The sequence below is a fragment of the Chelonoidis abingdonii genome, chromosome 13 (assembly GCF_003597395.2).
Source record: "Chelonoidis abingdonii isolate Lonesome George chromosome 13, CheloAbing_2.0, whole genome shotgun sequence".
NCBI lineage: Eukaryota > Metazoa > Chordata > Testudines > Testudinidae > Chelonoidis > Chelonoidis abingdonii.
Genome location: NC_133781.1, coordinates 10,611,330 through 10,637,488, shown reverse-complemented (window position 1 = coordinate 10,637,488; position 26,159 = coordinate 10,611,330). Strand labels below are relative to the sequence as shown.

Genomic DNA, 26,159 nt, shown 5'->3' with positions numbered 1-26,159 from the left:
AGTGTTGCTAGGGTAAAAATCTTCCGACGAACGTGCACGCGGCGCGCACACACCTAACTGGAATGGATATGAGCAACACATCTCGAAGAACAACAGTTACAAAGGTGAGTAACCGTCTTTTTCCACATCACAATCAGCCTCTTGCAAGCTTCAGTCCCCCTCTGCTTTCCTTTCCCACCCTTCCATCCCTGCCACAGCCTGTCGCATTAGCCATCTTAGCCCTGCTCCATTCTGATTTTGAGCGTTTTGCTCACCCTTCCTCCTAAGCTTGCAACACCCTCCTGATTCCAGGGCATCAAGACAACCTTCTTCTTCCCTCTGCTCCCACTCTGACCTACAGGAAAGAGCAGCAAGACAAGGACACAGTGAACCCCTGGGGCTGTCTCTCCCCTGGAAGAGGTATAGTGCTGTCCCCATGGTTTCTGCTCTGTTCACTGCAGTGCTGCGTGATGCATGGATAAACTTGGAGCAAGGACCCTGTCTCCTTACCTGTCTCTAAGGTGTCACATACAGTCATGGTGCTATACCAGGGATTCTCAGACTTTTGTACTGGTGACCCCTTTCACACAGCAAGCCTCTGAGTGCGACCCCCCTCTTTTACATTAACACACATTTTTTTTTACATATTTAACATCATTATAAATGCTGGAGGCAAAGCAGAGTTTGGGGTGGAAGCTGACAGCTCATGACCCCCTGAGGGTCCCGACTACCCAGTTTGAGAACTTCTGCCATGCAAATCTTAGCGATGCCATCCAGCCGGGGGCAGTGCTGCATCCCTGCACTAGGTACCTTACAGCACACATGGCAGTGATCTCACTCCTACTGCTGAAACGCTGGCATCTTGCTCTGCTCCGTGCAGCATCCCACACACACTAGTTGGATTCTCCGCGGACATCTGCTGGCTCTGACTTCCTGCTGCATGGATGCATGGGGTGGCTTCTTGCTGTCAGGAAGCTAAATTGCAGGCACAGGAGGTCAGGGCTTGCTCCCACCTGCATAAAGTGGAATCACCAATGCAGTTGTTCCTCCAGCTCCTCCTTCTGGCACCTTTTCAGCTGCATGGCCTAGCGGGTCTCAAAGTCCAGGACTGCAGGGGTCCGTCCACCTGCGCCCTACCTGACATCACAAGTAACTCTACCAGACCAATGTTATCCATCTCCTGCAGGAGGAAGACTAGGGGTCTGGGTTCCATTCCTGGCTCTTCCACCCTCTTGGGGGAATCGCTTCAGCTCTGTGTGCCTCGGTTTCTCCATATGTGGAATGAACTGTGAGCTCTGTTAGTGTGGGGGTGGAAGGGGCTAGGCAAAGTGACCTTGCTAATTCTGGCTAGTTGTTTGTGGTAGAGGAGGAAACTTAGAACCTGAGCTGGCTCCAAGGCTTCTAAAAGAATCAAACAGGGCTTGCCAGAGCAGGGGTCCATATAGGCTAGTATCCTGGCTCTGGTCATGTTGGCTTTAATCATTCGGGGCCTCAGTTCTCCATGTGCAACAGTGATGATAGCCCCATACTGCTCCCCGGGGTGTGGTGAATGTTTGTGAAGCTCGCAGGCCCCGCAGGGGTGCCCCAGACCAGACCGAGAGGCAGTGACCAGCCTGGCTTCAGAGCAGGGTGTGGATGGCGGGTGTTAGTAATGCCGGCCCATGCACTGGAGCAGAAGGACAAAAAGAAATGTTGGAAAGCTGCCATATTCAGTGAGCCCCAGGCATCCCGTGCCCCGAATGAGACGGGGTCCCGTGGGAAAAACAGCATGTTACACACACACACACACACTCTCTCTCTCTCTCTCTCTCTCTCTCTCTCTGCAGTACCAGAGCTCAGTGAGCGCTGTACGTGTATCACAGGCAGATAACCAGTGGCTAGTTAATCCCCATATAATTACAGTTAAACCCATTTGTCCATCTGAGCCCATCATTCCACTGGTGAGACGCAGGCTCCTCTGGCCGCTCTCCCGTGCTGCTCTTGGATGTTCCCCACGATCATGGGCCGAGATCAGCCACGCCCTGAGCACTGCATGACCAGCTGTGGGCTGGAGCAGTGCCTGGGCTGTTGCCTGCACCCCTCCAATCTCAGCCATGCCCCACGCATCCATGGGCCCCAAGTCCTTTTCATTCACGAGCTCACAGCGTCCAGCTTCACCTTCCCAGGCACTGGCCACACGCGCTCTGGAAAGGGGGAGAGGGGAAAGAGACTGTCAGAACACCAGTGAGAAGCAGGAGATTCGACTGAGGAACTGCTGCCGGCTTCATTTTTCATGCATGGAAAAGGAGGGCTGGTCGAGTGATGGAGGCCCTGGGCTGGGATGCAGGAGCGCTAGCCTCAGTTCCCAGCTCTGCCATAGACCCCTGGGGGAGTCACGTAGGCATGGATCCCCAAAGGTTTTGGGCACCTATCTCCAACCGAAATCATTGGGAGCGTGGTGCCGAAATCCTGCTCTGTGCCTCGGCTGCCCACGAGAGAGAACAGCCCTGCCCTGCCTCACACTCCTTAGTGCCTGCGAGGGCCTCGGGCATCAGGTGAGGGGAGCCACGGAAGGACCTTGCTGGACGGCAATTCTCCACGGCTCTCAGGTATTGTGGAGGTTAGGAACAAGGCAATCCTAGTAAGGAACAGGAGAGCTGATTTCAGGGACTGAAGGCTCTGCTTGGTTTCCATTAAAGGGGCTGGGGGATGGCTGGCCACTCTGCCCACAGAATGGAGCAACATGGCCACGAGCAAATCACCCCACGTGCCATCCCCTCTTGTGTCTCGTTCCTGGTTCAGAGGCATTGCCTCTAGGCAGGGGCCCCTGGGGCCCTGGCCAATTTGGGAGCCCTCAGGTGTGGAGGCCCAAATGTTCTTTGTGCCCAGTGCCCCAGTAAATCTTAATCCACCTCTGCCTCTAGGGAAAAGTGGGAGATTCAGGCTCCATGCCCCCCCCCCCAGTCGGTCCTTGGCCTCTGCTGAGACTGCAGCCCAGGGCTATGGTACTGGAGCTATTCATGCACTAGGAATGAGGCAGAGATCCCTGGCCCATCGCACCCACCAGACGGCAGCAGCTTGCCCCATGCCTGAGCCAGAGGGATGGCTCTGGGGCAGACGCCCTCTCAGCTGGTCTGTTGGTGTCTCCTGACTCGGGCGGTTTAATTTGGAGGCTGAGGAGTTTCAGGATCCCCATGCCTGAGTCCTAAACCTAGTTGCTCACTGGACTCCATGACCCCAAGGCACCAGAACCAGCGCTTTCCCCGCAGGGTGGAGCTCTGCTAGCTGCACTGGAGGGGGTTGAGCAGCGCCAGGTGGTTCCAGCTGCAGTTATTCCCCTGCATTTCTAGGATGATGTGCTCCATTGGGAGGGCAGCACGGCTGTTCCACCACTCCCCATCCAGCTCTGCCCCTCTCTGGCTGAGGTGCGGTGGACTGGCCCTGCCTGCTTCCTGTGGTCCATGCAAACACACACAGCTTTGTCCCGGCAGCACAGAGAGGAGGCTGGGAACGGAAGCCAGACTTCAGGGAGGAGGGTGCAAACACCCCTCTCCCAAGCCATGGGTAGGCTGGAGCCGTGGACCCAGGACAGGACCTGAGGATGCACTTAGGGCTCTCCCTTGACTCCAGTGAGTTTTGGATCAGCCCTTAATTTGTATAAACCATGGTGGGTTGCAGCTGCCCCCTCACTAATGGGCTGGCAGGAAAGTCTGGTTGTTAGAGCCAGGGACAGGGCTCAGGGACCCCCCACCGTGGCACTGGTTCTGTGGGGACCTGGGCAAGTGAGTTAGTTGCTTTGTGCCTCAGTTTCCCCATTGCTACAATGGGGCTGATAGAGAGGCTTGATTAGTGTTTGTAACATGCTCTGGAAATAGGCATGGAGGGGTTGAGTGCACCGCTCAGTGTCGGTAATTGCTGATTTCGTCCTTCACCCCCAGGCCACGATTCTCTCGTTTATAGGGCGGTAGCATCTAGGCCCTGCCCGTTGGACCAGGTGCTGCACACACATACAGTGAAAGACAATTTTCTGCTCCAACAAGCTTAATGGAGTTAGGTGCTCGCCCCCGTGGCAATCCAGTGGAATCTTGGTGCCTAAGGCCCATGGCGTATTTGAAAACTACTAACAAGGGGTAGTAGTTTGGGTGAAGAATTCACTATCCCGTGAGTTTCGCACTGGAATGTTTAAGACACTGATCTTATGGAACATGAGTCAGGAACGATAACCATATTCCTGACGCCCACCTTCTGCAGCCATTCCCGACCGCATCAATAACAATTGGGATGTGCAGAATTTCTTTTTCATTTCTTGCTGGTGCAAAAAAGGTAATTACACAAACTTGGAACTAGCTGTAGAGATTAGCCGCTTGCAACTCGCTAAATAACACCAGACTCTGTAAAGTAGATTTGCTGCATCTCAGGAGACTACGCAGCAGACCCCAAGCTGCGGTAATGGTGCATTTCAGACATTGGTTGATGCAGGAAGAAAAAACATTGTTTTTGCTGTGAGGCACATGACCGCACAGTCCCATGAACCTTTGATCACTGCAGAACTCGAGGTAGCCAGCATTTAAACAGACATTGGCAGGGCAGGAGATGGAATGTGTGCATGTGAAACTCTCAGCCGGGTGAAATGAGCTGTTAGCGTGACCAAAAGGGATGGGGTGCTACAGTGGTGGTTAGGTGAGGTGGGTTTTATTTCAGCCGAGGTTCTACCAACAGCTGCAGGGCAGGGCAACCTGTGACTCTGTATGAGCATGCACTGAGAAGCATCATGCAAAGCCCAACGTGCATGTACCAGTGAACAGCTTACTGTACCTTTTGGGTTGCAAAGAATCTTACACAGCATACGGGTTGTCACTTCCAAACATGTGCCCTTTAAGCAAAAGGAACAGGATGTAATCACGGCTTGGACTCTGCTTTCAAGCCCACCCTTCTGAGTTTCTCGTTGGTTATCACACGCTGGTTACGGGTGCAGAAAACTCACTTTTTTTGGAACATGAACTGCTGTGAACTTCCTCCAGCTTCAGCTTTGAGGAAGCAAAACTTGATTTCCCATCAGTCCCGTGCTCCTTCCCTGCTGCTCCCAAACCCAGGACCAGAATGTTTGTCTCTGAACTATAAGATATAAGTCCTGTGTCCAGTTCTGGTGCCCATAATTCAAGAGGGATGTTGTTAAATTGGAGAGGGCTCAGAGAAGAGCCACAAGAATGATTAAAGGATTAGAAAACCTGCCTTATAGTGACAGACTCAAGGAGTTCAATCTATTTAATTTAACGGAGAGAAGGTTAAGGGGTGACTTGATCACAGTCTATAAAAATCTGCAGGGGTAGCAAGTATTTAATACTGGGCTCTTCAATCTAGCAGGGAAAGGTCTGGCACGATCCAATGGCTGGAAGTTGAAGCTAGACAAATTGAGGCTGGAAATAAAGTGTGAAGTTTTACCAGTGAAGGAAATTAATCCCTGCGGCACTTTACCATGGGGTGTGGTAGATTCTCCGTCCCTGACCATGTTTAAATCCGGATTGGCCGATTGTTTCTAAAAGCTCTGATCTAGTTCAAACAGGAATTAGTTCAGGGGCGTTCTCTGGCCTGCATTACACAGAGGATCAGGCTACATAATCACGCTGGTTCCTTCTGGCCATGGAATCTATGAAAAAATGGGCCCAGCTTCTCCTCTGCCTTCCAGAGCGTGACATAGGACCAGCATTGATGTGACAGGATGGGCTCCTGATTTACACGAGTGTGAGTGAGCAGGATCTGGCCCAATGCCCCAACCGATGGGAATGTTCCAGTCCAAACTGCACATCAGCCTTGATCCTAACAGTGCGGCACCAGCCACACTCCAGCTGCCCAGACACCCCAATGACGGTGAGCGTGGGCCCCTCTCCCGCTGAAGAGCTGGACCCATTATGCAACAGCTTCCTCCTTTCCTCCCTTATGCGGGAGGTACAAAACCCATCCCCCAGCCAGTCAGACCCTCATTCCCTCTGTGCATTTCCACATAGGGGACAATGTTCCTGTACTCTCACCAGGTGCCCCAGGGCACTGGCCAAGTTACCATCCCAGTTGCCAGCATGCTTGGGTCACCCTGGACAAAGGAGGGCTGCAGCCGTGCCCGTGAATGGGAAAGGCACTGAACCGGGCGCGGGAGGCGTTATTTAGCAGAGGAAAGGGGCAGGTGGGAATGAATCTGAGGCAAGGCCAATTTAGCTGACCATCAGGAAAGTTTCCTAGCTATTACACTCCTGTGGAGCAGCCTGGGCAGGGCGAATTGCCCAGACCGACCCTGGCACTGGATGACAGAATGCAGGAAGGGCCTGGCCAGTGGCTGGGGATCAGAGGCATTTGGGCGCTACAAATCGTAACACTCCTGCCCGGGGCGAGAAGAGGCCTTCTTGGGCCTTGTTACCAGCTCTGCCTGGCAGATCTGAGCTCTGTTCTCCCCCTCTGCCTGTGCATGCAGCACTCCCCAGAGCTCAGGTATGCCCTTGGCTGCTATTCTCCCAAGCAGCTGCCTCAGGAAAGGGCTCTCTCCAGGATCAAGCAATTCTCTCTGCCCCTTGCAGTGGAAATCTGTCACCGTCCTTCAGCAGCCCGTGTCCTTGCTGCGTCTAAGTGCTGAGGCAGAGATTAACAAACTCTGGAGCAGAGCTCATAGGGCTTTTTCCATCCCCACGGAGTCTGCTTTGCTGGTTCTGATTTCCTCATAGCCAGGAGACACTTCACAGTCACAACGTTGTAGGTGGAGAACAAGCTTTGAGCCCTTGGACACAAGTCACGTGCATCCCCGCACCGTGCACGCAGCCCACGGCTTGCAGGAACATACCTGAGTCCATGACGACGTTCAAGGGAGAATCGTAGGCCTGCAGGAACTGCGCAGGGCTCAGGAGCTCCCGGCACTCCAGGAGGTGGTAGATGGTGTCCTGGGGAATAATTAAGTTGGAGACCTCCTCCAGAACGGCATCAGGGAGGTTTAGGGGGCTCTGGAAATCAGAAGAGGCAAGAAAGCCCTCAGTCACTCAATGCCAGAGGAAAATCGCACCTGACGCAGCCAGCAGGAGAACTCGACTGGCCGTTCCGCCGCCCACCAAGCGTGCCCACCTGTGGTGAGGTGGGCTGCTCCAGCTGTAGATGATGAAATTGAAAGTGGCTGGACAGGTCAGCGAGGGCCTATAATTCCAAAGGCAGCATCACCCTTTATGTGGGGGTATCCCAAAGATTTGGCTAGAGATGGGCACAACAGACCTCCCAAGCTGCCCCACCCACATTAGGGGGCACTAGCAGTGCCTCCTGGCCCTTACCTTGGGGTATTTCAGCAGGTGCATCCCCAGTTTCAGGAGCATCGCCAGGCACTCGCCAGTGATGGTCTCAATTGGCTCCTCACGCGAGGTGTCGTAGCCCAGGTGCCTGCTGGGCACAGCCAGCACCTTGTAGCTCCACTGCTGGAATAGCCGGGAGGGAATGTTGTGGGACAGCACCAGGATCTTGGGCTCCAGAACGAGGGCCCTGGGACAGGCCAGGGCAGTGGATCAGTTCCCTCTCACAGCAAAAGAGGGGTCTGTCACCCCTGGGGTTAACAGGAGGGTCGCTACCTGCCTACTGAGGCCTTGTTACATGCAAAGATGGTGCCACGCTAGCCTGGCATTGCTAAAGCAGTACCACCCCCTGGTGTGGACACATTAGGCTGGTAAGAAGGTGCTCACCCCAGTACAGCTGTTCCCCTGCATTTAGCCTGTGCCTGGCTTTCAGCCAAAGATTTTGTTGTTTCAGCAAAAAGTTGACTTTTTGTTTTTTTAACTTTTTGTCTACATTTTCCACAGCTACAAAACCTTTTTCCAACCAGCGCTAAAGCAAACACCTGGCGGCAGGTAGGAACACCTCTGTTACCCCTTTTAATCTGCACGGGGAGATAGCGAGCTCAATATGCAAATTAACCTGGTGGCAGGTTGGTGCAGACCCTCCAATTGCCCCTTTTCCCCTATAGAGGGCGCCAAAGAGTGTCTTTTCCCAGCCAGTGTCTGCTCCATGGGGCTCCCATTTTCCCCTCAGCTGGAAGCCGGCATCCTCTGCCCAGAGCCATGCTTCCCATCGGGGTGCACCGTGCCCACAGAGCGGTGGCTGCAGCTCCCTCTCCTGGCTGTACCCGGTAAAGATGGGCAGAGATTCCGAGATTCCAAGGCCGAACGGGACCACGGTGATGATCTAGCCTGACCTCCTGTATGACCCAGGCCAGAGAAACGCCCCCCTCCCACCCCAATTCATAGAGCAAATCTTATAGGAAAACATCCGCTTTTGATTTGAAAACTTGCAAGTGAGGGAGAATCCACCATGGCCCTTGGTAAATTGTGGTTAATTCCGGGGGTCTCAAACTGGGGGTCATGACCCCTCAGGGGGTCACAAGATTATTACCCGGGGGGTCGTGAGCTGTCAGCCTCCGCCCAAAACCCCGCTTCACCTCCAGCATTTATAATGGTGTTAATTATTTTAAAAAGTGTTTTTAATTTATAAGTGGGGTTGCCCTCCGAGGCTTGCTGTGTGAAAGGGGTCACCACTGCAAAAGTTTGAGAGCCACTGGGTTAATTACTCTCCCTGTTAAAAACGGAGCCCTTATTCCCAGTCTGAATTTGCCTGGCTTCAATTTCCAGCCCCTGGCTCTTATAATATTGGATTAGTCAGCTACTGCCTCCCCGCCAATCATAGCAGAGGCGTCTCATTTTAGATCTCGAGGTTCCCAGGTTTGATCCCCGCACGCAGCCTGACTAGCATCGTCCTCGTTCATGTGCACTCTAGGGTTTGGTGAAAGACTTCTGAAATGTGGCAGCTGAAAACCCTCCAGCCACTGTCTGGTCAGTCCTCACCTGTGCTGCTGGGCCTGCATGTCTCGCAGGTCCCTCAGGATGGAGTAAAGCACCTCGCTGGAGGCCTGAAAGCAGAGCAACCACATTAGCTGCTCAACCCCCACCAATCATGTCTCGACAGACGCTCGGGGCTGCACCTGGGTGGTGGGATGGAGGCTCCGGGCGTACTGGCGAGGCTGTGTGGCCCCAACTGGTACGAGTGTGAGAGGACATGATTGAATCTGCCCAGGCTGCTAGCCCAGCTCGGCCCAAACATGCCAGCCGCAGCTGCCAGGCCTGGGGACAGGAGGAATTGAGGGCAACGCAGCACAGTGAGCTGCTAAAAGGGGGATGGGCATGGGGCGCTCAGATTCTGGCGTGGGGGAGACAGGCCTGTAGTTCTTACATGTGGAGTGGGTGAGCTAAGTTTGAGGCCCTTAGATTATGGGGTTAGGGGGCAAGGCTGGGGGATGGGCCCTCACATTGTGGGGTTGGGAGGGGTGGGGGATAGACCCTTAGATTCTGGTGTTGGGGGTGAGGCCTGGGATGGGGAATGGGTCCTTTGATTAGGGGACTGGAGGGGATATGGGTGAGGCCAGAGTGGGGGATGAGCCCTTAGATCTGGGACTGAGGAGGATGGGGGTCTGGGGCGGGGGCAAGGGCAGTGGTTTTCCAGTGAGGTTGGGGGGTTCTAGCTCTCACTTCCCACCTTCCACAGCTGTTTTCTGTCCTGTTGCCCCCCCCCCCACATGCCAGGCTCAGTGTAGGGTGATTGGTTTGGAGGGAGAGATGGGGAGACGGGGTGCAGGGTGTTTCACATAGGGTGACGTGGGGTGAGGTGGGGAGAAACGGGACTAGGGAGCAGAGCTGGGTGCAGCCTGCAAAGGGCAATCCTAGGCCATCTCACAACCCTTCCAGGGCTCCCCCGGTTTCCAATCCCTTTCTTTGATGTTCCCATCCATCTGCGGGCCGGCCGGCCCCATGCCCGCCTGCCCCGTACCTCCAGGGTGTGCACCACATAGGTGGGGTAGAGCAGCAGGAGGCCCGTGACCCCCTCGCCCTGGTAGTAGCGCTGCAGACTCAGGAAGAGACGGTGCCAGTACCCTGTGGAGAACCCAGAGCGCACACAGTGTTTGCTGGCTGATGCCACCGCCCCTTCCCCCCCGCACCGGGCTAGTGCAGGCCCGGGCTTCTGCAGCTGCCTCCTTCTCCAGGATGCAGGATCCCTCCTGCCTTTGCCCCTCACCCAGTGCACTGTAAAGGGGTGGGGGAAGGAACCCCTGTGTGGCATGGCCCCAGGGCCCTGCCCTGTTCAGAGCACCCATGGCATAGCAGTCAGAATGGGAACTCCTGAGCTGCCTGGGGCTGGTTGCAAACCAGTATCAGGCATGTTGGCATCTCCATGTTCCTCCAGGAGGCTGCATGTCGCCCTCTCTCACTAGGGGCCTGGAATTGGCTCGCTCAGTGATGGGGGCCAGAGCCCATCAGCCTGCACTGCAGCACTCATGTCTGCAGTGTGGCCCAAGCCATCCTTCCCTGAGTGTCCAGCCTGGGCTTTCCATGCACACTGCCCTCTGGCAGGGCCAGAGTGAGACACGGGGATGATGGCCCTGAGCCCAGGGCCCTCCCTCTGCCCCCATGGGCTGACATTAGATTACCACTTGGCCTTTAAAAGAGAAATGATCATTTTTCCAGCCCACAAATGTGACTTGTGGATGACAGCCGCCTGAGATGCTAAGTGTCCCATGCATCTCAATGGGGTGCTACCTGTGACACCTGCTGCTCTGGGGGATCCCATCCCAGCAACAGCACCCCAGCAGATAACCCTGCACATGGGGAGCCCTCACTGCTGTCACTCCACCATGGCTGTGCTGGGTGGGGTCATACACAGAAGGGTGGGTAGGAGGCTGAGTCTTCCCTTCTCCGGCACAGCTTCCCAACCCCGTGGAGAAAGCAAGTGGTGTTCTGGGGAAAGCGCCAGCCCAGCAGCTGGCTCACATGACAGTGTCTCAAACACAGTGTGTCACATAGCCATTTAGTCGTAGGCAGCGCTGGCCAGACGCTGTAATGCTGCGTGTGGTCGGGGCTAGTGTGCGCATGGCCCTTGTTTCGTTTCAGGCCCTCCTGCCCTCCACTGATGTGTCTATTGAAGAAACAAGCTGAGGCGCTTACCTGCTAAATCCTGTTTGTCGGCCAGCTCCGGGGAGATCTTAGCCAGAAATACCATCCTGTGCAGAAGCAATTTCTAGAGGGGAAGAGAGAGGCCAGCTGTAATTCAGGCCCTATGAAGGGATGTTGCTCCCAGTGCCAGGCGGAAGATGAAGACTATCCACATGAGGCACTGAGATGGAGGAAAGGAGAAATGGGAAGGGACGGGAGGTACCATGCCCTTGGGAAGGCTCCAGTGCTGAGTCCAGTGGGGGCTGGCAAACGTGTTGTAAATGGTATAGGTGCTTGTACCTGGGGCCCTGTAGTATCAGGAGATGGGATAGCTCAGTGTTTTGGGCATTGCCCTGGTAAACCCAGGGTTGTGAGTTCAATCCTTGAGGGGGCCATTTAGGGATCTGGGGCAAAAATCTGTCTGGGGATTGGGCCTGCTTTGAGCAGGCGTTGGACTAGATGGCCTCCTGAGGCACCTTCCAACCCTAATATTCTATGACTCAGGGAGCTAGGATGTTCCTTCTGGTCCTAAGGCTGTCCACTCTGTACCCCTCTTCTCTGGGACATGTGCACCCAGACACATGCCCAACCAGTGCAGTGGGACAGGATGGGCAAGTGAGCATGTGGCTCTGGATTGGCTTTGCAGTGTCGTGGGGAAGGATCTTATAAATGAATTGACCCCCCATGGCCTACCTCCCAAATGGGCTCTCCCATACGGCAAGGAGATCTTGGTCAGTGTCACAGGACTCGTGCCAGTTCCTCAGCAACCCTCCAAAGCATTGGGCTCCCAGTGCAGGATCCCCATGGAAACCATATGGGAGCTCCTAGGATAGCTTGGAATGTGTCCAGAATGCTAGCACTGCAGACAACAAACGTGTCCCCCTCCCTGGCATCTCCCAGGCAGACTGGGGGATCAGCACATGCCTTTCATCCCGGGAGGCGGTGCCCCAGGCCAGGCTGGGATACCCGGGTAGGGGGGCCCTGGCACCGTGGGAAGGAATGTTGCTCTGTTCCTCTCCTGTGAGATTTCCGTCTCAGAGGGATCAAGTGGGCTAGCACCTTTCCCCAGCACTCAACTCGTGCAGGAGGAACCCGGGCAAAGGGCATGCAGCGCTGCATCAGTGTAAATTTCCCAGCAGAGAACAGAGGTGCTGTATGGTGAACCGCGCCTTTGTCTGTGTGCATAGGGATGTATGGCTAGGGTTGTGTTTGGTTTGCTCTATAATTAATCCATGAGGATCCTCAGGTCCAAGCTCCTGGTGGGAGCTGTGGGGCACTCAGCAGCATCTGACAAAACTGGCCATTTCGCCTGTGTCTGCAAAGAGCAGAGAGTTTGCAATGAAACCACCACCAAGGGCTTCTGCTGACATTTCTGGCAAGTGCCTTCTCCTGGAGAAGGAGACAGGCAGGAATGGAAAGGTCCTGGGGAGCATTCGGAGCCTGGGGAAGCTGGTGGCTGGATGCGCCTGTCTCAGAACATTAAAGTTCCCCCGTCAGGGGAAGGTGACTTGGCAGTGAACGGGGTTGACTTGTGTACACTGAAAATTACAGAAAAGGTAAATTTCAGTTGATTCCTTTTTGGAATGGCTGAATTGCAACAGATGCTGTGAGATGAGCGAGAATAGTGCTCTTTGCATTACAGCAGTGCTTAGAGACCCCTGATCAAGGGCAGGGTCCCCTGGTGCAAGGTGCTGCATATACCCATAGTGAGAGACACCCCCTGCCCCAGCGAGTTTACAGTCTAACCACACAAGCAGACCCAGGAAGTGGCGTTATTCCTGTTCTACAGATGGGAAACAGAAGCACAGAGCGATTAAGGTGCTCAACAATGACTCAGGGATTGAGCCACTGAACGGGAGCTGACCTCAGATGTGTCTGTTCCCCAGTCACCTCTGAAAATCTCAACCCAAGTAACGTGCCAAAGGGTCACCCAGAGAGTCAGCAGCAGAGCCAGGAGCTGGACCCAGATGCCCCAGTCCAACAGCAGCCCTTAGTTAGTGACTTTCTGCCCAAGAGAGCTGATCTCACACATGCTGTGCCGGGTAGTTGCAGGGAGTTAGTGATGATAGACTAACGGATTTCCTGTCCAACGCTTTCTTGTTCTGTGCACCCTTTGTTGTATCCGGACAGCACTGCGCAGTTGCTTTGCACTGAGGACATGAGAAAGTCTCTTTTGAAATGGTTGACGGTGATTTGATTTGCCATCTCGTCCTTGGAAATGGCCAGGTCACCCTAAAGAGAGTTGGGATTTCTCTACCTATTTAAAGGGCTGTAAAACTGAAGCTTTCCTGAGCCACCAAACATTTTCTGCACTCTCTGGGAGGTGACAGAAATGTAGCATGAACTGGGAAAGGGGATTTGAAAGAGGCTTGTTCGGATACCAGTCAGAAAAGCTCCCAGAGCTACTATCCAGGCAGTCCTACTGTGGCCACAAATAACCAGCTATTTGCAGAGGCCAGATTCTGCTGTTACTCCTCTGCCATTCTCCCCGAGTAGCTCATTGACTTCAGTGCGACTACTACGGAGTAGGAGGAAGTGTCAGAAGCTGGGCTGTACAGAGGTTACAGACTCTAGGAGCTAGAGCTGAAAGGAGCTGCAGGGTTTGGGGCCTTGAAGATTCTAAGTTTCTAGACACAGATCCTCCCGCTGAAATCAGTGGACACTAGGAGCCTAAATACCTTTGTGGATCTGGACATGACTGAGTGGAGAAACTCCAAAGCCCAACTGACACAGCAATGCTTGCCAAAGACAGGGGCTCGGTGACAGCATGGGCCTCTCCTCCCCCAGTTACAGCATGGTGAAAGGGGCAGTGCTGATGGGCTCTACCCATGTCCCTGTGAATAGGTTGAAATGCTCTAGGATCTGCAGCCTGCAGAAGCTCTGAGCTCTAACGCACTCCTGTGCAGCGTAGGAAGCCCCCCTAGCCCTCCACCACTGGCAAGCTCAGCCTGCCCCACACGTGCCAGTAGAAGGAAGATCGAAGCCCTAATGTGGGGAATTTACTGAGACCACATCGTGCCAACCTCCCCACAGCTGCGTGGGCCATCTCCCAACCTAGCTCTGCCAGTATCCCAGTCCGTCCCCATACCGTGCACTGGAGACGCAGGAGACACTGACCGTATCCTTCTTGGTAGTAGGGGCCTGCCTGCCGAGCATGAGCTGAAGGAGATTTGTCCGGACCTTCTCCTGTGGCGATGCCTTCGGTTTCATCTGCCCCGCTTTCTCCCGACTAGCCATGCCCCCCCTCGTGCCCATCCTCTTGCTGCACAGAAAAAGCACTAACAGCCCTCAAGACAAATCCAGAATTGCTGCTTGGCCTCTTAGAAAACAGCTCTTGCTACCTGGTGGTCACAGTGCAGAGAGACATGGGTGCCGACCAAGTACCACATCCTGGAGTCCCAGTCACACTGGCTGGGAGCAAGGCAAGACTTTAGCCAGGCAGCAGCTGCGAGCTGACAAAAGGTTTTCGGTATCTTAGCAGCAGAGCCCAGGCCCTTACCGTTTAGCCTTTTTGTCTGCATTGTTTGCTGGCATTTTCCGTTGGCGCTTAGCTGGCAGGGGGCAGCGGTTGCTCAGGCAACACGTGGCATGAGAGATCCTTTCTTTCCTGAAGCCTTTGAGAGGTTCTAGGACGCCAAGGACTTTGTGACAGCTGTTAGCTGAGCCTCCTGCCGGGCAAGGTGCAGGGCACAGCAGGCTGTATGGCCACAACTAGCAGGTGTTTTTATTGCTGCCTCTTGAGCACTGTGCTTTAACGTGCAGGTGAAGGCCGGGGGGACTGAGCAGTGGTAGATCCCCCAGCCTGGGCAGCACTGGTGAGTTACAGGAGCTAGGGCTGGCTCCTCATTTAGCTCAGTTTCCCCAGTTTGCAGATTTCAAGTGGCCGGCTCAGGAGTTAGAAGGGCCAGAGAGTTGGGGTGGGTTAGGGGATGGCAGGGTCCCTGCCTTTGGGGCTACATTAGGGCTGCCTGGGTGGGTCAGTATGACATTGAGCTCCCGTGGAGTCAAACTGCAGGATGTCAGCGTGCGCCAGGGAGCGCTAAGCGTACGGCAGCAGGGCCCACGCGGGCAGGCTGCAGCACTGGAGGTCCACGCCCCAGCTTGCTATGCACCAAGCGCTCATGCAGGCCTGCCGAGCTGGGGCTGTACCATGGCCTTTGCAGATCCGGCCCAGAAGGGGCCACGTGCCAGGCCCCGGATGCTGTGTTGTGTATTCCAGACCCCACAAGCCACGCAACGTGGCCTATCTCACTCCCTGTGCTGCGACGCTCATCAGGCTGCAGCACGGTCCCTAAAGGGGAGACACTTTGTCCCTGCAGCCCTCGGCCCTGCCCCCCAGGCCCTTGGTGTCCAAGTGTTTCCTCACAGAGAGCCCACCCCCACCCCCCGCCACGATGGGAGCTCTGCATGGATCCCGGCAGGAGGCTTCCTCCAAAGTCTTCACTCCAGGGCGGGGTTTGACCCTTCCACTGCCAGGAAAGAAGCCAAGGGTTCGGCCCTCAAAGTCCCCCTGCATCCACTGCCCAGCGGTGCCTCCTTGGCCAGGGTGGCACTGCCAGGGACTCCCCTGCCGTGGGCTGCCTCAAGGTCAGGCATGGGGGAAAGGACTGGGGACAGAGAGAACTACCAGCGGGGGGATCCTGAGGAGACACTGACCGTGAACGTAGGAAATAGTTAATACTTAGTATAGGGAGTATGGGGGGAGCTAGGCCTGGAGGTGAGTCCAAGCATCGGCCAGCATGTGGCACAAGGCCTGGCTGATGGGCAGAGTGATGGAATTTGCTGGGTCTGATTGCATTGATTTCTTTGATGCTGCCTTCTAGCACAGCCCATGGAAAGCCCCTTGAAAACTGCCCTGCCCCTTCAGTGACCTCATTGTCTTGCCCTCAAACACGCAGGCCTGGCCTGGCCCTCTGCTGTCCCATGTTCAGGGGTGCCTTGTGACCCCTTTCTCTCAGTGTTCCTTGGTGGCCTTTCCCCATCTCTCCCCACCAGTCCACTCTCCTGCTGAAAGGCACAATGCCTCATAAGAGCAGCCATGCCAGATCAGACCAATGGTCCAGCTAGCTCAGTATCCTGTCTTCCTACAGCAGCCAAGGGCAGATGCTTCAGAGGTAATGACCAGAACAGGGCAATTATCGAGTGATCCATCCCGTTAGCCAGTCCCAGCCTCTGGCAGTCAGAGGTTTAGAGACACCCAGAGCATGGGTTGGGGCCCTGACCATCCTGGCTAATAGCCATTGCTGGACTTATTCTCCAAGAACTTATCTAGTTCTTTTTTGAACCCTATTATAGTCTTGGCCTTCACAACATCCCCTGGCAATGAGTTCCACAGGTTGACTGTGCGTTGTGGGAAGAAATACTTCCTTTTGTTTGTTTTAAACTTGCTACCTATTAATGTCATTAGATGATCCTGATTCTTGTGTTATGTGAAGGAGTAAATAACACTTCCTTATTTACTTTCTCCATGCCAGCAGCCTCCTTTCAGCCACTGCAAGCTGGTTGGAGCCCCCATTTAGAGCACATGGACATTGGTCCTAGGGTCAGCCTGTATTCCTGGCTGGGCATGACCCATGTTGCTTTCCCGCCTTCCCTCAGTCTCTAGCCCCTTTGCTGCCACCCTATGAAAAGTTTCTTGTCAGTTGGTGAGGTGGTGATGTCACAAGGTAAGGCAACCAATCATCACCCTTCCTTCTCCCTATTGGACTGTGATGTGATGTCAGAGGTGAGTTGACCAATCACCCATTTCTCTACCTGCCCCTTTCCCACTGGAATGTGACATTAAAGGCATATCAGCCAATCACTGCCTACCTTCTCCCACCACCATTCATCTGCATATTGTAATGTGATTGGTTAAAATGTTTTTTGCTTAAATACGTCCTGTTCTTGAATTAACAGCCCAGTCTTTGTTGGCCTCCTTGAGGCATGCAGGGCGTGGCTGCTGGCCTACTCCCTGGCATGAGATCAGACCTGCAGCATTTGGTCACTGTCCTGGGAATAGCTGGGGGACTCGTGTCAGTACAATACAGGGGGCGTGGGGGTATTTCTCAGCACGTGTTGCAGTCCTAGCCGCTGTTGCTCACTCTTGGTTTTTCTCCCGCTACAAGGCCAGCGCAGACCTTTAATTTGGAGCCTGCAGAGCCATTTGTATCTCATGAGGCCAGTTCCCTGCTTTCCTAGGACCTGACACCATAGCCTGCCGCTGGCCCTCCATGCAGGCCAGAACCATCCTGTTTGCCTAAACGTCACTCCAAACAGGCCCAGCTGGCTGTTCACACCCCCCATGCTGGGGTCCTATGGCTGCACTGCCGGGCATTGGCCACACACACACACAGAATGGTTTCTAAAGCAGATGCAGGTCCTGCAAAAGCCGCCCCCTGCCCCCACCCAGCCAAAGGGCCTAGCTAGTGAGAGCGGGATGCAGCGGGGCTGAGCCAAGGGACAGGGATGGCTCAAACCCAGTAAAGCATGACACAGACACACACACCTTTTGGATGGCCTTCTGCTGCTCCCTCGCCAGCCCATACACTGAGAACCTGGCCTTGAAAGCAAACTCCTCCAGCTCGTACTGAATGCTCGGGGCTCGCTTTGTCCTGGATGCCATGGCTGCAACCTGCAGCCGTTGCTTAGTGACTGTGTCATGATAACAAAGGAGGCCTGGGGAGCTTTATCAAGGGCCCGCCCACTGCAGCCCGGTGGCACCACGGCGCTGTTGGTATACATGCCTCCCAGTTCGAAACCCCAGGCTGTCCAGGGGACCCTTTCCCATTGGGGGAGGGGTGGCTGGAGTGCAGTGCAGCACGTAGGTAAAAATAAATCCTATGATGCATTTTAGTTTAAAGGAAAAGTTGTGTCTGTCTGATGACCCTGGGGAGCCACCGATCCTTTGTACAGCAGAGGCAGTGCCCGGGCAAGCTTCCCTGCCCATGTGTTGCAGCTCGGCTCACTGCTAGGGTTAGATCAGGCTTCAGCGCCAGGGGAAACCTTCGCCTCTCTGCCCAGTCGGCCTGGCCCAGTGGTTAGGGAGCTAGCGGAACTGGAGCAAAGCGGGGGGGATCAGTTTCTGGCTCCATCACAGACTGTCCCTAAGGGCTTGGGGAAGTCACTTAATGTGTCCCCCGCTTGCATAATGGGGATCGCAGTGTGCTAGCTGACGGTGACTCACATGGGAGGACAGGATGCACTCAGATGCGACAGTAAATAGGGGCTAAGAGACAGCGCTCATTGCACCCCAGATAGCCTGCAGCTGGTTTTAGTCACGGCTGCCCTGCAGTGGCCTCAACCTGCCCACCCTAGCACTAGGCATTACCAGCCCCCTGCCCGAGGCTGCGGTGGGCCTGGCCCCGTGCCTTTCCCCACCTGAGAAGTACAGGGGCCCAGTCGGTACCTTCCTGGCGCTCAGCACCCTGGGCCGTGTATGGCATTGCTCCAGCATGACGGTTGTGGGTGACATCACCACTCCCCAGGCACTGTGGACCTCTTCCACAGGGCCCAAGCTTGGCCAGGCGGGAGACAGAACTGCCCAGAGACCAACCCAAGGCTGTACCTGGAACTGGCCCAGCCCAAAACGTCACACCAAGTGCCAGGTGTCCCTCTCGGCCATAGAGAGCAGTGTCCCAAAGGCGACCAGGACACTGCCCTGCCCAGAACACACATTCCTCCAAGGGGCGCGATGAGTCGCAGCTTCTGCGTCTGAGGGACATGAGCCGCTCTACCACCTGTGCTGCCCACTGCCTCAGCTGGGCTGGCTGGTACATGCTGGGCAGCTACTTCCCTTATAAACTAGCCCACCCCTGAATTCAAAATGGGGCTAAAGCTGTCATGACCCCCTTGCTCCCTAAGCCCCCACATCCATCCCGTCTGCCCCACCCTCCAACTGCTCCCTGAGCCCATCTCCATCTGTACCCTGCTGCCCTCACCCCCAACCACTCCCTGAGACCCCACATCTGTTCCCTGCCTGCCCCCACTCCCAAAGCACCCTGAGCCCCCCCATCCATCCCCTGCCTGCCCCTACCCACAACCACTCCGAGACCACTCCCATCTGTCCCCTTGCCTGTCCCCACCTCCAAAGTGCCCTGAGCCCATCCATCTCCTGCCTGCCCCTACCCCCAACCACTCCGAGGCCCCCCACAGCCATCCCCGACCCCCAAAGTGCCCTGAGCCCATCCATCCCCTGCCTGCTGTCACCTCCCCATTGCTCCCTGAGACCCCCCCATCCGTTCCCTGCCTGCTCCCACCCCCACAGCACCAAGCCTCCCATCCATCCCCTGCCTGCCCCCACCTCCCAACTCCCCATCGCTCCCTGAGCCCCTCATCCATCCCTTCCCTGACCCCAACCCCCACATCGTTGAGTCCTGCCTGCCCCATCCAACCCTTCACATTGCTCCCGGACACCCCAATTATCACTTGCCTGCCCCCCCCCCAACCCTGCCCCTCACTCCCTGAGCCTCTGCATCGCTCCCTAGCCATCCCTTGCCTGTCCCGTCCAACCTCCATCTCTCCCTGAGGCCCCCCCATCGCCAGCCCTCGCCCGAGCCGCCCCCATCTTCCAAGCCTGCCCTTATCACTTCCTTCAGCGCCCCCCCCACCATCTTCAGCCCCCAATCGCTCCCTGACCCATAGGAGAGCAGTCCTGGGATGGCTGAGCCAGGGCCACCCTCTGTTTGGACAGCCAGCTAGCCCATTAGTCAGCCCACCTTGCCACTGGTCCCCAGTCTGGGCCAGCCTGGCGGTGAGGCGTGTTCAGCCGGGGAGCAGGATTGTTTGTTTTCCCTCTGTTCTGGCCTTTCCTGGAGGCAGACGCGGGGCGGGATCCTTAGTGCTGGGCCCTGCCATCGCGGTGAGACCCCCCTGGCCCGATGGGGGGGGGGGGGCTGCAGCAGTCCTGTGGGCTGAAGAGCGAAGCTGTGACCAGCTGGAGAGCAGAGACGGTGACGCATGAGTCCTTGGCAAGGGCTAGCATTCAGCTTGGGGCACAAAGTGTCACTCCAGCAAAGTGCCCGTGCCCGTCACTGTGGGCCTGTGACTGCCAGTCTGCTGCCCTTCCTCCTCCCAGAGCCTCCCCCAAACTGAATGGGGCTACACCTGGAGCACAGTGCTGCCTGCCTGGCCCTTAGCTCTCCCCGCCACCCTCTGACAACACCTCAAACACCCGTGGCTCCATAAACTGACATCCTCAGGCCCTTACCCAACCGCTGGTCTAGGCACCCTGTGCTTGGGCAAGCGCCAGCAAAGGGGCAAGGCCCTGTGTGTGTCTCCGTGGCCCTGCCCCTCGGGGTGTCATTCAGCCCAGTGCCCACAGGGTGTAACTCACCAATGGGATCATTCATACGGCCTGTGCACTGGGGGAGTCAGTGAGTCATGGGCCAGAGGCACTGGGTCAGTCACATGGAGGGGGGGGGGGCAAGAGCCAGTGACACACAGGAGCTGGGGCGCAGGGCGCTGAGGAGGGTCAGTGACACATGGGGTATGGGGGGGGTGGGCAGATACAGATGGGGCACTGGGAGTCAGTGACAAGAGGTGCAGGGTGGGGTCAGTGACAGGGTGCAGGGCGCTGGATGGGGTCAGTGACAAGGAGCACAGAGCATTGGTAAGGCCACTACATGCATCTGACGAAGTGGGTATTCACCCACGAAAGCTCATGCTCCAAAACATCTGTTAGTCTATAAGGTGCCACAGGATTCTCTGCTGCTTTTGGTAAGGTCAGTGACACACAGGGCACAGGCACTGGGGGGTCTCAGCAACAAGGGAAACAGGGCGCTGGGGGGGGGGTTCAGTGACAAGAGGAACAGGGCATTGGGGATCATTGACAAAGGGGCACAGGGCGCTGGGGGCATCCGTGACACATGGGGCACAGGCACGGGGGGGGGGGTCAGTGACACATGGGGCACAGGCGCTGGGTGGGTCTGTGACACATGGGGCACAGGTGCTGTGGGGGGGGTCAGTGACAGGGGCGCAGGGTGCTGAGGTGGGGGTGTGGGGTCAGTGATACATGGGGCATAGGAGATTCAAGCTTTGAGGGTTTACCCGACAATCTCCAGAGTGCAGGAGCTTCCCAATCCGGGCAGCGTCAGCCCAAGAAGCAGACAGACGTTCGGCCCCTCCAGAGCTGCCCCCACGCGCCCCCCCCCCCTTTCCCCGCAGGGCTCTCTCCCTACAGGAACCACTGCCCAATGTCCCCGGCTCGGTGCTTGTTTGACACGGCTTTAATAGAAAGCTCTGCAAAACCCCAGCGTCAGCGGCCAGCCAGACCCCCGCATTCAAAAGCTCCGTAGAAGATTTTATTATTGCATAGACCTTGGTGCGTAAATGATCCCCCACTTCTCCCCTTCCATCCCCATCCCGTCCTTGGTACGAAAAATAGTCGCCTTTTACAAAACAAAAAGCATCGCTGACGCTGCGTGAATAAAACTCTCTCTGCGTATAGAATAAATACTCTTCCTCTGCTTTCCCCGCCGCTCGTCCCCCGCCCCGATCTCAGCAGCCCTGCGCTGGGTGCCGTCCTATTAAGGCATAGATTGTGCAGGGAGCCCAGGCATCAGCGGCGCGGCAGGAGACAGCTCCCTTAGCAATACTAGGGAAGGAGAATGGGACCCAGCCCTAGCAGGACCCGGGAACCCAGAGATCAGACCAACATGGCCTCAGTGGACATCACAGCCCCTTGCAGCCTCGCGCTGGGTTTGTCCATTTCCTCTCTCCGACCCTGGTTGCTGAGCTCGTCCTCCAGCCCCCAGCAGCTTCGGGTTAGAAGCTGGATTCAGGCACTGGTTTCTTCCTGCCCAGGGAGGCCGTGTGGTACTTGACCCTCTGCAAGGTGTCATAGGCCACCTTCTCCAGCGGCACGCTGCGGCTGTGCTGATGGCTGCTGCTGCCGTTCTTGTAGAGGGAGGCCGATCTGCGCAGCGCCCAGTCGGCCTTGCTGTGGATGCTGGCGGAGCTCTGCGAGCGCTTGATGTCCACCTCGGACCGGCTGATCCTCCCGTTGGCCTGGCCCTCCTTGCCCCGCCGGCCCAGCGTGCCGTTGGCCCTGCCCTCGCTGATGACGCTCAGGGTGCCGTTGGAGAGCGACGTCTGGGAGGAGCCCATGGCTGGCTCCGAGGCGTGGGGCCGCTCTGACTCGCCAGGCCGCTTGGGCTCCTTCCTCAGGAAGCCGGCCCTGAAGATGGTGAACTTCCCTTCCGGCTGCCTTTCGGCCTCGGGGTCCCTGTCCCTGCCGTGCTCCCCGGCCTTGCCGGGGGTTCTTTGGTCGGGGTCCCCGTCCCTGCCCGGTGCCCCTCTGGCTCTCAGGGAGCGGTGTGGGTGGGGCAGGGTACTCGCGTGGGCTGCCCCATTGGAGCTCACTTTGCTCCCATTGGTCTTTGGCTCCTCAGCTCGCCGGGGGGCCCCCGCGTTGACGGGCAGTTCTAGCTTCTTGGATGTCCTCTGCGGCTGGGCCGCCTCCTCCTTTGGTTTGCTGCTCCTTTTCAGGGTCCCAGCCATCTCGGTGCCTGGCGGCGCTTTGCCGTGGCTCTCTGCAGCACCCCCCACAGCACCTGGGGAATTCCCACTCGCCCTTCCGGCCCCGCTGACCCCTGGGTCCTTCCCAGACGTGGTCGGGTTCAGCAGAGGTCTCGCCAGCACCGGGGTGTTCTCGCTGCCCCCTGTCATGAGGGGCACGATGGACTCGTTGGTGTACCGGGGCCTGCGCCCAGATTCCAGGTACTCCACCAGCTCCCCGGACGCAGCCTGCGGCCTGTCTTTGGCGGCAAATGACCAGCGGAGGGGCACTGGCTTGGTGGTCCCCAGCCTGGTCTTGGTGGGGGACACTTTCATGCTGACGCTGCGGCCCTGAATGCCGCGCACCAGGGGCCTCGACTCAAAACCTCCTGCAAGAGAAACACAGGCAGGTTGACAGGAGCCCCCGAGAGCAGAGAGGAGCTGCATGCTGCCCCTTGCGGGGAATCCGGGGCCAGTTCGAGCTGGGCGCAGCTCCCACCAATCCCGCTGAAGCTGCCCAGGAGTGACCAAGGGCAGGATCTGGCCGGCAGTGTAGGCTAGTAGCTAGCAACTTTGGCCAGTGAATCAGGTCACCTGGGTTCTAGTTAGGATTGCCAACTTTCTAATAATACAAAAGCAAACACCCTTGCCCCACCCCTCCTGAGCCGCTGCCGCTTCTCCAAGGCCCCTCCTCCACTCGCTTCATCCCCCTCCCTCTGTCACTGTCCCCCACCCTCACTCACTTTCACCAGGCTGGGGCAGAGGATTGGGGTCTGTGAGGGGGATGAGGTCTCCAGCTGGGGGTGTGAGCTCTGGGGTGGGGCTGGGGAGGAGGGGTTTGGAGTGCAGGAGGGGGTGCAGAGTGTGGGTTCCAGGAGGGAGTTTAGGTGTGGGAGGGGACTCTGGGCTGGGGCAGAAGTTTGGGTGTGGGAGGGGGTGCAGGGTCCCAGCAGCACTTACCACGGCTCTCAGGAAGCGGCCACCAGGTCCCTACATCCCCTAGGCACATGGGCGGCCGGGAAGGCCCTGTGCTCTGCCCTTGCACCTGCAGGCGCCGCCCCCGCAGCTCCCTTTCTGGTCAAAAACCGGACACTTGGCAACCCTAGTTCTAGTCCCAGTGCAACCTTGGATAAGTCACTTCCTGTCTCTGTTTCTCCCCTACTCTTTGTCCATCTAGTCCCTTCCCTTTGGGCGGGGCCTGTCTCTCACTGAATGTCCAGCACCTAGCGCACTGGAGCCAGGGACACACGGACAATGCTAATGATGAGGGCCGGGTCCCAAGAACCGGCTGAATGGCCAGTGCTGAATGTTGCCTCTGGTGGCCCCATGCGCCACTGAAATCCACCAGCACATTGGGCAGCGTAGGGGTCACGTGCCAGAGCACCTTTGGCCAGTTGTAACTGATGCATTCGACCAGCAGATGGTGCTCCGGAGGGACATTCAGCTGGATGAACCTGCCCCGTAGTGCGGGGCAGCACAGCCCCTTATGGCCAGGGCTAGAGCCCAGACATCTGCTTGTGGGGCAGGCCGCAGGGGGGGCTGTTTTCAGCTTGCCGTGGAGCTAGTCCCGCAGGGGGCTGTGCGGGTTGGGTTGGGGACAGCGTGGCCGAGGTTAACCCAATGTGCGCCAGGAGCACGTTGGCTCCGAGCTTCCTGGCTTGAGTCGGTTGCCAAGTGTGGCCAAGCTCAGGATGCAGGGAGACTTGCAAGTTCTGGCCTTCGGGGGTGGGGGAAGCTAGAAGACAGGGCCCCTCAAGGCTCCTGCCCCCCCAAGGGTGAATAAATGGAGCCTGCCAGCTTGGCCTGGGTCCACCCTCCTGCCTTTTAACCCACACTTGAGGTCTTTGGGGGCCTAATCTGTGATACCTGGGGGCTGGTGGCACTGAAATGACCAAAGTAGAAAGTTCACCTGGCCCCCACCCAGCTGCCTGCGAACCTGATTGTGACCTCCCTTGCCACCCCATCCCTGCAGCCCATTCCCTTTCCCCGCCCCATGCCACCAGCCTTGCTGCCCTGCTGGTCCGCTTCTTCCACGACTGTCCCTTCTTCTGTGCCACCCCCAGTGAATGGGCCGCTCTTCCCCTGCCGCTGGGCTGGGCTCCCCTCCAGGAGACCCCTCAGGCTGTGACGCCAAGCAAAGACCAACTGACCCAGCCAGGCCATGTACGGGGTTACGGGGAAAGAGCCCCTGGAGGGAAACAAACTGGCCCCTGGGCTCAAAATGTCCTGTCGTGTCCAGGCACAGCCTGACGCCCTGCACCTAGCACTGCATGGTGCCCCCTTCCCCAGTGCCAGCGAGTCAATTGCCCTGGCTTCCCCCAGCACAGCCCAGAGTCCTGCGCTGCAAAGCTCTTGGGGCTGAATCCTGCTCTGCGACCCCACGGATCCCCGCGGGGGAGTCGGGAGGGAGGGCTCAAGTGGCAGGGCAGAGCACCGGCTGCCCAGTCCCGGGGTTCACAGCAATACCACAGACCTTTCTCCTGGCTGGTTGCTGCATCGAGGAAGACGGGCGAGTCGGGGACCTTCGGGAGGGAGGGGCAGGCTGTGGAGCTCCGGGACACCAGGCTTTCCCTCTTGCTGCTCCCGCTGAGCCGTGAGAGCCAGTGATCTGACATGGAGGAGCTGGTGGAACCTGCAAGGGGAATCCAGACAGGTGCATTACTGGGGCACAGACACAATGGGGTGTTGGGGGGTGCAGCAAGGCGGGTGACACCAAAATGCGCAAAGCAGCCAGCTCCAGCCCCTGTCCCCCTGCCCTGGCAATGAACAATCACTGGGATGGAGCTGTCCACAGGTACAGCCTACAGCTCCCAGGGGCCTCCCTTGATAGTGAGCCGCTGCCTGAAGGTTCCTCCCTGGTCCCCTTTGGGTGCAGAGTGGGGCCCTCCATGCACCCCTCATGCTGGGATCCCCAGGGAGCCATCTGCCTGGGGGAAGCTGATGCTGGGGAAGGAGAGATCTTCAGGCAGAGGTGCCACTGGACAGGCCCAGGCCACAGGTTAGGTAGCCAGGTGTCACCATGGCTTGTTTTGTTGCATTTTGGAGCAAGTGTCAGTAGAGGGAGCCCAATAGCCATTATATAACCATGCTGGCCCAGCCGGAGTCAGGGTGGGTTGGTCCCATCCCCACCCCAGAGGCCAATGGGACCCTGACCAGGGCCTGTTAGGCTCACAGAGCTAGGGTGGCACGCCCCGACCCATGATCCAAGCTGCGAGTCCCACCAGGGTCTTGTGGGAAGTCAGCCCACCCATTCCAGCCTTGTTGTTTGGTGCCAGTGGCAGTCCCTGCAGTGCCCGCTCCCAGGAGGCAGGCGGCCAGCTGGCTCTCACCCCGGCCGACGTCTCCAAAATGGGCCGGGGTGCTGGGAGCCCAGCCTGAGGCACTGAGGGCTTCATTTCCCCTGCAGCTCCGAATGAGGCCCTCAGAGCTGTGGATGCTCAGTGCCTTGGAAAATCAGGCCCTCGGGGTCTCCTCTTGGGCACCCCAAAACCAAAGCACCTAAGCTCAGTGGCCCCTGGTAATAATACATAAAACGGGCATGTGCCATAAGGTGCAGTTACAAGCAGCAGTCACAGGGTGGCAGCACAAATAGGACAGCGCAATTAACATGCCACAACAGGCTAGTAATTTGCAAGGATCTCAGAGAAAATACAGCCTCTGTCAAAGAGAGTGCACTCTCTCAGGAGGAGGGTGTGTGTGTGTGAAAGAGAGAGAGAATGTGTGTCTGTG

General features: G+C 57.1%; 2 protein-coding genes across 7 annotated transcripts in view; both read right to left on the bottom strand.

Moving 5' to 3' along the window:
* Nucleotides 1-643: 643 nt before the first annotated feature.
* On the bottom strand, nucleotides 644-14,399 carry LOC116822896 (testis-expressed protein 47-like). 6 transcript variants are annotated; one of them, XM_075071740.1, is made up of 8 exons: nucleotides 14,073-14,399; nucleotides 10,968-11,040; nucleotides 9,796-9,899; nucleotides 8,817-8,881; nucleotides 7,260-7,464; nucleotides 6,785-6,941; nucleotides 4,798-4,831; nucleotides 644-2,162 (listed from the first exon to the last, which is right to left on the bottom strand). In XM_075071740.1, the coding sequence occupies exons 1-8, from the start codon at nucleotides 14,208-14,210 to the stop codon at nucleotides 1,751-1,753; spliced, it is 1,188 nt and encodes a 395-aa protein (XP_074927841.1). In that variant the 5' UTR covers nucleotides 14,211-14,399; the 3' UTR covers nucleotides 644-1,750. The 6 variants fall into 6 exon arrangements, with proteins under 6 accessions (XP_074927841.1, XP_074927846.1, XP_074927842.1 ...); XM_075071745.1 differs by lacking the exon at nucleotides 4,798-4,831 and having other exon boundaries at nucleotides 644-992; XM_075071741.1 differs by lacking the exon at nucleotides 9,796-9,899 and having other exon boundaries at nucleotides 7,260-7,400.
* A 6,814-nt stretch (nucleotides 14,400-21,213) lies between these two features.
* Nucleotides 21,214-26,159, bottom strand: part of USP43 (ubiquitin specific peptidase 43) — a 192,005-nt gene continuing 187,059 nt past the window's right edge. Inside the window, 2 exon segments of the mRNA XM_032777059.2 lie at nucleotides 21,214-22,819; nucleotides 24,904-25,062. Of these exon segments, the coding sequence (XP_032632950.2) occupies nucleotides 21,699-22,819; nucleotides 24,904-25,062 (1,280 nt within the window). The 3' untranslated portion in view covers nucleotides 21,214-21,698.

Bases quoted from the DNA above. Each gene is read 5' to 3' on its own strand.
- LOC116822896 (XM_075071740.1), bottom strand. From the start codon at position 14,210: ATGGGCACGAGGGGGGGCATGGCTAGTCGGGAGAAAGCGGGGCAGATG. The intron at 11,041-14,072 runs GTCAGTGTCTCC...CTTCCCCTCTAG, and splicing joins CTACTACCAAGAAGGATACG to AAATTGCTTCTGCACAGGAT. The intron at 8,882-9,795 runs GTACGGGGCAGG...CTCTGCTTTCAG, and splicing joins ATGTGGTGCACACCCTGGAG to GCCTCCAGCGAGGTGCTTTA.